A 7,713-nucleotide genomic window follows, 5' to 3' on the forward strand; every position below is an offset into this window, starting at 1 on the left:
TATGATTCCTCCAGCATTGTTTTTGTGGATAAGAACTGCTTTGGCTATTCTGAGTCTTTTGTCTTCCACATGAATTTTAGAATTGTTTTGTTTAGTTCTATGAAGAATTTCATTGGTATTTTAATGGGGATTGCATTGACTCTGTGTATTTCTTTTGGTAATATGACCATCTTAACAATATTAATCCTGCCTATCCATGAAAATAGGAGGTTTTTCCTTTTTTTTTTTTTTTTTTTTTTTTGAGGTCTTCTTCAATTTTTTTCTTCAGTGTTATTGTTTTCATTTTAGAGCTCTTTCACCTACTTGGTTAGATTTAGTAGTAGGTTGTGTTTGTTTTGTTTTGTTTGGAGGCTACTCTGAGTGAAATTGTTTTTCCTATTTCTTTTTCACAAATTAATTGTTGGTATATAGGAAAAATATTAATTTTGTATGTTTATTTTGTAACCATTTTTTTATTACCTCTAGCAGTCTTATAGGTATAGGATCATATCATCTGCAAACAGTGATAGTTTGACTTCTTTCTTTCCTTTTTTTTATCCCTTTTATTTCCTTATTTTGCCTAATTGCTCAGGCTAGAATTTCTAGTGCTCTATTAAATAAGAAAGGTGAGAGTAGACATTCTTATTTTATTACAGATTTAAAAGAAATTCTTTCAGTTTTTCCCCATTCACTATGAGGTTGACTTTGGGTTTTATAGATTTAGCATTTATACTGAGATAGGTTCTTTTTATCTCAATTATTTTCAATTTCTTTTTTTAAGAATGGGTGCTGAATTTTGTTGAAAGCCTTCTCTGCATCCATTGAGATGACAAATTGATTTTTGTCCTTAATTCTATTTATATGATGGATTACATTTATTGATTTTCATATGTTAAACCATGCTTGCATATCTGGAATAGAACCAACGGGATAGTGATGGACAATGTACTTAATATGTTGTTGAACACAATGTGCTAAGTATTTTTGCATATAAGTTCATCAGTAATATTGGTCTTTCCTAGATGTGCCCCTATCTGGTTTTGGTATAAGTGTGATACTGGCTTCCTAGCATGAATTTAGAAGTTTTCCATCCACTTCTATTTTATGGAATAATTTGAGGAGTATTGGTATTAGTTATTTTTTAAAGATCTGGTAGAATTCAATTGAGAATCCATCTGGTCCTGGTTTTTCTTTGTTGAAAGCCTTTTTCTATTTCTTTCTCATTTCAAGTTATTGATCTGTTTAGATTTTCTATGTCCTTTAGATTTATTTATTTATTTATTTAAGATGGTATGTGTCTAGGAAGGTATTCATTTCTTCTAGGTTTTCCAGATTAATAGAGCATGAGTTTTCAAAATAATTCCCAATGATTCACTGAATTTCTGTTATGTCTGAAGTAATTTCTACTTCTTTGACTCTAATTAATTTAGGTCTCTCTCTTTTATTTTGGTTAACTTGGCTAAGGCCAGGTCAATCTTGTTTATCTTTTCAAACAACAAACACTTTGTTTTATTTTTCCTTTGTATTTTTTTATTGTCAAATTAATTGATTTTGGCTCTGATCTTAATTATTTCTTTCTTTCTACTGGTTGGAAGTGGTTTGTTCTTCTTCTTCAACAGCCTTGAGATGGATCATTAGGTTGTTTTGGGGGGATCTTTTTAATCTTACTTAGCTATAAAATTTCCTCTTAGAAATGTCTTCATAGTGTCCCATAAATTCTAGTATTTTGTATCACTATACTCATTTGAGTCTAAGAAATTTTTAAAAAATTTCTCCTTTGATTTATTCATCCATTCATCATTAAAAAGTGTATTGTTCAATCTCCATATATTTATATAGTTTCTGAAGGATTTTATTATGTCAATTTCAATTTTCATTTCATTATGATCTGATAAAATGCAAGGAATTATATCATTTTTTGTGTCTCTTAATAGTTCCTTTGTGGCTTAAAACGTGGTCTATTTTGGAGACAATGCCATAAGCCACTGAAAATAAAGTGTATTCTGCTCTTGTTGGATAAAATATTCTACAGATATTTGGTAAATCCATTTTAATTATATATTTGTCAGGTCTAAAGAGTTTTTATAAAGTTTATGTCTTGATAACCTATCTAATGGTGGTAGAAGTATGCTGCTCAGTATCCATGGTTTACCTGAGGCTTCAATTTGAGTAGTGTCTTTTTTATGTAATTAGTTGCACCCATGTTAGGGACATAAGTATATATTATTTTTATATCTTCTTGTTGGATTGGTCCCTTTACAATATGAAGTGACCTTCCTTGTCTCTTCTAATTAATTTTGATTCGAACTCTACTTTATCAGACATCAGAGCCACTACCCCTGCTTCTTTTTAGGCTCAATTCACATGGTATATCAAGTACCACCTCTTCACTCTCAGCCTGTGACTATCTTTGCCTATAAAGTGGGTCTCTTGCAAATAACATATAGTTGGGTCTTGTTTTTAAATCCATTGTGCCAGCCTGTGTCTTTTAATTCGAGAGTTAAGACCATTTATATTCAATGTTATTATTGAGAGGTGTTTATTTATTCCTGCCATTCTGATTTATGTATAATGTTTAATTTGGTCCTCTTTCTCATTTGCTTAGCAATTCTTCCAATGAGATTCATTCATTAGTAAACTCTAGGGATTTTTTTGTTGTTGTTTGATTGTTTAAGTTTTGTAGTGCTAGTTTAGTCATCATTAATTTTAGTTTCTGCTTATCTTGAATTTTTTTTATTTTCCCTTCAATTTTGAAGAATATGTTTGCTGGATATAGCAGTCTTGGTTGACAATTATTTTCTTTGGAACACATTCTTATGTGTAAGCCTTTTTAGGGCATAAATTTTACTTGCCCCAGTGTCCCAGAGTTATCTAGATTGAGATTCCTTGAAGGTATGTGAATTCTCTCTGATTTTTGCACATAAGAGTGTAGTAGCAATCTCTTATAACAGATACATAAAACCCAAAACAGGAAATCAAGAAACATGAAAAAACGAGGCAACCTAAAACTTCCTATAGGTTATAATTCACCAGCAACTAATCTCAAAAATATTGAAATGAATGAAATATGAGATAAAGAATTCAAAAGAATTCTGTAGCAGTAGATGTCCATGAGTGGGACTTGAAGGCCGATCCCTAACAATTTCTACTTGAGGCCTGGTCATTAGTTTTATTACAGTCTTTGTACTAAAGTATAGCTGAATTTTGAATGTCATTAATTTGTCTGTGGAGCAAGGTGCACTGTCTCTTGGCTAAGTGTAGTTCAGCAGCAGAGGCTGGTGAGGCTTAGGTCTAATCAGGCCTCGCAGGCTTTGGTAGTACCTGATCTGCGGAGATTAGATCAATATACCCTAGGGTTTAGCAATCTCCAATCTCTGTTAGAAGTCTAGATATCAGGAGCCTTCCAAGAATTTTTCTCATAGAACAGGGAAGCCAATTCCCCATACACTCTGCTGCCCACAAGCACAGCCTTCCCAGGCTTAGTCTCTGAGTATATTCACACCACCTGTTCAGATTCTGGACCGCTTTTATTTGGTCACATGAGTGAGCAGACCCAAAGGAAAAGAGAGTTGGGCTCTCCTTTACTTTTCCAACTCGAATCTTCCTGGGTACAATTTTCTCTGAGCCTGTTTCACTTATGTTCTGCCTAGTATACCCTAGCCCACATGGTAGGCACTTGCTGGGACAGTGATGACATGTTTGCTATGATTTCTAGGCTCTCACCAAGGCAAGTGCAATGTGGCCACCTCAAGATGGCTCTGCCTAAGCTCTCTGTGGCCAGTTGGTAAACAGAACACTTTCCAATAGCTAACTCACAGTACATCCTCTCAATCAGCTAAATTCAGGTCACTTTTCTGGTGTCAAATTTTTCTGTACCAAATCTATCTATTGTGTTACTATGTAATCCCTCCCCTCCGTGGTGAACCAGTGTGCCTTCTGCTGTTACTGCTGCTGTTGCTGCCACACCAGCTTCATTCCAGCGTACTCTTTCTTCTTTGTTCAAGGTACCCAAATTCCTCAGTCTCTAAGATGCTCTAACTGTCCAATATTAGATTTTAATAAAATCTGTCTTTCTCCTACTTCACTGAGAAGCATTTCTCCCACTATTTGAATCCTAAGTCTGGAGCAACTAGGAATGTTGCCTTCCTCTTATCTGCCACCTTAAATCGCCGTCTTTCCTCCTAGATTTTTATAACTAATCTATCTTCACTTTGTTTCCACTTAAAAATAGAGTCCATTCTACTAGCATAAAACATAGCAAGATAGATAATAGTAATAATTTTATTTACAAAATTATGGTATTTTTAAAGAAATATTTTATTGAATTAACTCCTAAATTATTTAAATTATTTTAGATTTTAACGTAGGTGTGAATTTATAACTTAGGTATATAATTTGAATTTATAATTTTAATTATAATTTATAACTTAGGTATATCATTTATATAATATGTGTATAATATTTATATTCCATTTTCTCTTGTCTAAAAAAGGCATCAATTTTTATAAGTAAGTATATTTGTACATCTGAGAGGTATTTGAGAAGTCTTTTATGAATGTGGTTTAGAATTATAATCTATAGGTTTAAAAATGGAAGGTAAATCTTAGAAATGTTTACAGAATGTCAAGGGTTTTTAATTCAAACAATACAATCAATATTAAAACAATTAAACACAGTTTTTAAAAAGCATCATACATTCTACCTGTTTCAACCAATAACTAAAATCAGTGACAGTGAAAAGTAGCAAACAAAATTATAGTTCCATTTGCTGTTTGATTTCATTAGCATATATCAATCGATTTTGCAAATCAAACTTCCTTGTGTCATCTCTTAAGTACATTTATTACATCTCTCCCATCAGCTATCTTCTTTTTTTAAACAAACTATGTAGTTAAACTTTGTGTCTAAAGCTTTTAATCACCAATCCTTTTTTCATTTTTTTATGTAATAATGACAACAGTGTCAAACACAACAGAATATCTTTAAATTCAAATTTTCCATAACTGAAAAATTTGTTACCAAAAATTTCCTCCATTATGTTAATATACCAGTGCAAATTCTGTTAAAACATTAATCTCAAACTGTAGTAGACAACAACAAAAGATGGTCATATCTTATCCTACAAGTTCTGAGAATGATTTATTCAAACAGTAATATTAAATTCAGATTTTGTGTAAGTATACATAATCAAAACTTGCAAAATTTTGCTGGATTCTCCCAAGTCTAATAAAAGCTAAGTTCTATTATACTTGAAGCAATATTAAAGATGAATGCTGCAGAGATATTATTAATAAATAAATGCACAGATTCTAACTTGATAAATAATCAAAGAAAAGGATGCCTGGGGAATTAAGTTCAAAAAATTTGAATGGTTAACACCCATTATAGTTGAAAAAGTCTGAAGCAAAAGTGAGTATATAAACACACTGATATTATTATTAACTAAGCCTGTTCCTGCACTCTACTGTGAAAAGTAGACAGCATACATCAAGAAAAATACTTGAAGACAATGGAAAATTATCTTCTTTATGATTCTTAAAATAGAAAATCCTTTGACCTGAAGTAGACCCTTTAAAAACCAAAAGAACTATGTGTTATGAAAATTTCACAGAGTATATAATTGTGTACCCATAATTTTTTTAAGAAATATGTTTAATTAGCTATCTGATTTTATGAACAAATCTTTTGATCATTGCCTCCTCTCAGACTCTTAGCTGGGGATATCCTAAAGCTCTAGAAGAAAGTAAAAGTGAAGCAGACCCAGTGGCACACGTCTTAAAGACTTAGGAGGCTGAGGTGAGAGGATCTCAAGTTCAAGGCCAACTTCAGCATCTTGGCAAAACCCTCAGAAAATTAATGAGACCCTGTCTTAAATAAAAATAAAAAGGTCTTGCAATGCAGTTCAGTGGTAAAGACCCCTGGGTTCAATTCCCAGTCCCCAGAAATATAAAAAGAAAAGAAAGCTTGAGTCTCAAATTTACATTATTCTCAATCCAATTCAAGTAAAATAGTAAAACCATTAAGAAATCGAGCTCTCTCCACATGCTAATTTCTATAATTCAGATAAGTCACTAATACTTTCTATGAAGCTTTAAAAATATTTAATTTAATTTCATCAAAAGTATGTGAATTAGTGGTATTATTATTGCTCCCAATTTACAGATGAATAAACTGGGGTACAAGAAGTTACTGGCCAAGAACATATAGCTAGTAAATAACAGATAGTAGGTCTGACGTAGGCAGTCGCACTCTAAGATTTCAGGAGCCTAATAAACACTACATGGCTCAGCTTCTCATTATAAAAAGCTGTGGACATCAAAGAAAAATAAAGTTGCAGCCTGCAAATGGGTGTAAACACTAAGCCACATATATTTTATTACATATCATAAAATCTAATAGCACCTTATCTCTTCTTCTCTTAAGACACTTACTTCACTTCAGAATTATAAATTTTTTTACACATATCCTTACACATAATTTATATCAAGATGCCAAATTCTTTGGCATAAAAATTGCCTAATTTTTTTGTATCTTTCATAAACTTTAGTAAAGTTTTTGAATTCTTTAAGCATTCAATCAGTGTGTTTGAATGATAGAACATAAATCTGCTTCTATATTAAGAAACTGGAGAAAAGAAAAATGTAGGTAACAAAATGAACTATTGATCTGGATTAAGTTTTGACTCTCTGTATATAAATAACTCTCTTGCCCTCTTCTCCAAAACACATAGAAATAGAAATCAACCTTCATGCTGAGGCTGAACTTAATCCAAGAGAAGTAAACAAAATTAAATACACGATTTCAGGAGGAGGAAGATGGCGGCAAATACAGCGCATCACCCCCGTGTACCGCGTCACTGCGCAGGTGAAAAATGAGTTAGAACAGCCAAAAGCTATCTTGTTAGGAATTTCCAGCAAAATTGGGGTGCACCGAAATGTAGAGGAAGGATTTCCATCACTCGAGGATCGGTTACTGGGGCTCAAGCGCGAGTGAACCGTGAGCCAAGAGATTCAGGCTGTTTGATCGGTGACCCGCCCCGCTACTAGAGACTGCGGCATGCTGGGAAACAGCGTACCAGCAATGCAGAGGAACAGTGCTGTGGATTCTGTGGGGTCCTGCCGGCTCTGTACTCACTGTGCTCCGAGCTGAGTTCTGGGTTTGAGACGGGGGAAGGAAGCGGTCCAGTTCTGTCCTCCACACCGGACAGCCCACCAAGGAAGCCAGCGGCCACCATCTTGGAGAGCTGACGTAACCATCACCGGTTTCCGACAGATCGCAGCTAGTGCAGTGTAGAACAGGAGAGATATTGGAACTATAAAAACCAAAACAAATTTAAAGGAGAAAACAGAAACACAGCAGTCAAACATAGTTGGAAAGTAATGTGAGCACCATGAAAAAACAAGGGAAAAAAGGATTACAAACAATGCAGGACAACTTAAATTCACAGGAGAACCTAGAGGTATCAGAAAAATGGACAGAGAAAGAACTCAAGGCATACCTAACTCAGATGGAATGGAATCTTAGAGAAGACATTAGACAGCAAGTCCAAACAATGAAAGTATATTTTGAAAACAAATTACATAAGCAAATTCAAATGGCAAAGAGTGAGCTCTACCAGGAGATAGAGATTTAAAAAAAAAAAATCAAACAGTAATCCTAGAAATGCAGGAAACCATAAACCAAATTAAAAACTCAAATGAGAATATTACAAATAGACTAGATCAAATAGAAGTC

The 7,713-nt window shown here is 33.5% G+C and overlaps 1 protein-coding gene across 1 annotated transcript in view; it reads left to right on the forward strand.

Moving 5' to 3' along the window:
• Nucleotides 1-6,972, forward strand: part of LOC114102076 (pleckstrin homology domain-containing family A member 5-like) — a 64,787-nt gene extending 57,815 nt beyond the window's left edge. The window contains 1 exon segment of the mRNA XM_071613999.1: nt 6,710-6,972. Coding sequence (XP_071470100.1) covers nt 6,710-6,972 — 263 coding nt within the window.
• Nucleotides 6,973-7,713: the final 741 nt, after the last annotated feature.

This window comes from Marmota flaviventris, chromosome 7 (genome assembly GCF_047511675.1).
Source record: "Marmota flaviventris isolate mMarFla1 chromosome 7, mMarFla1.hap1, whole genome shotgun sequence".
NCBI lineage: Eukaryota > Metazoa > Chordata > Mammalia > Rodentia > Sciuridae > Marmota > Marmota flaviventris.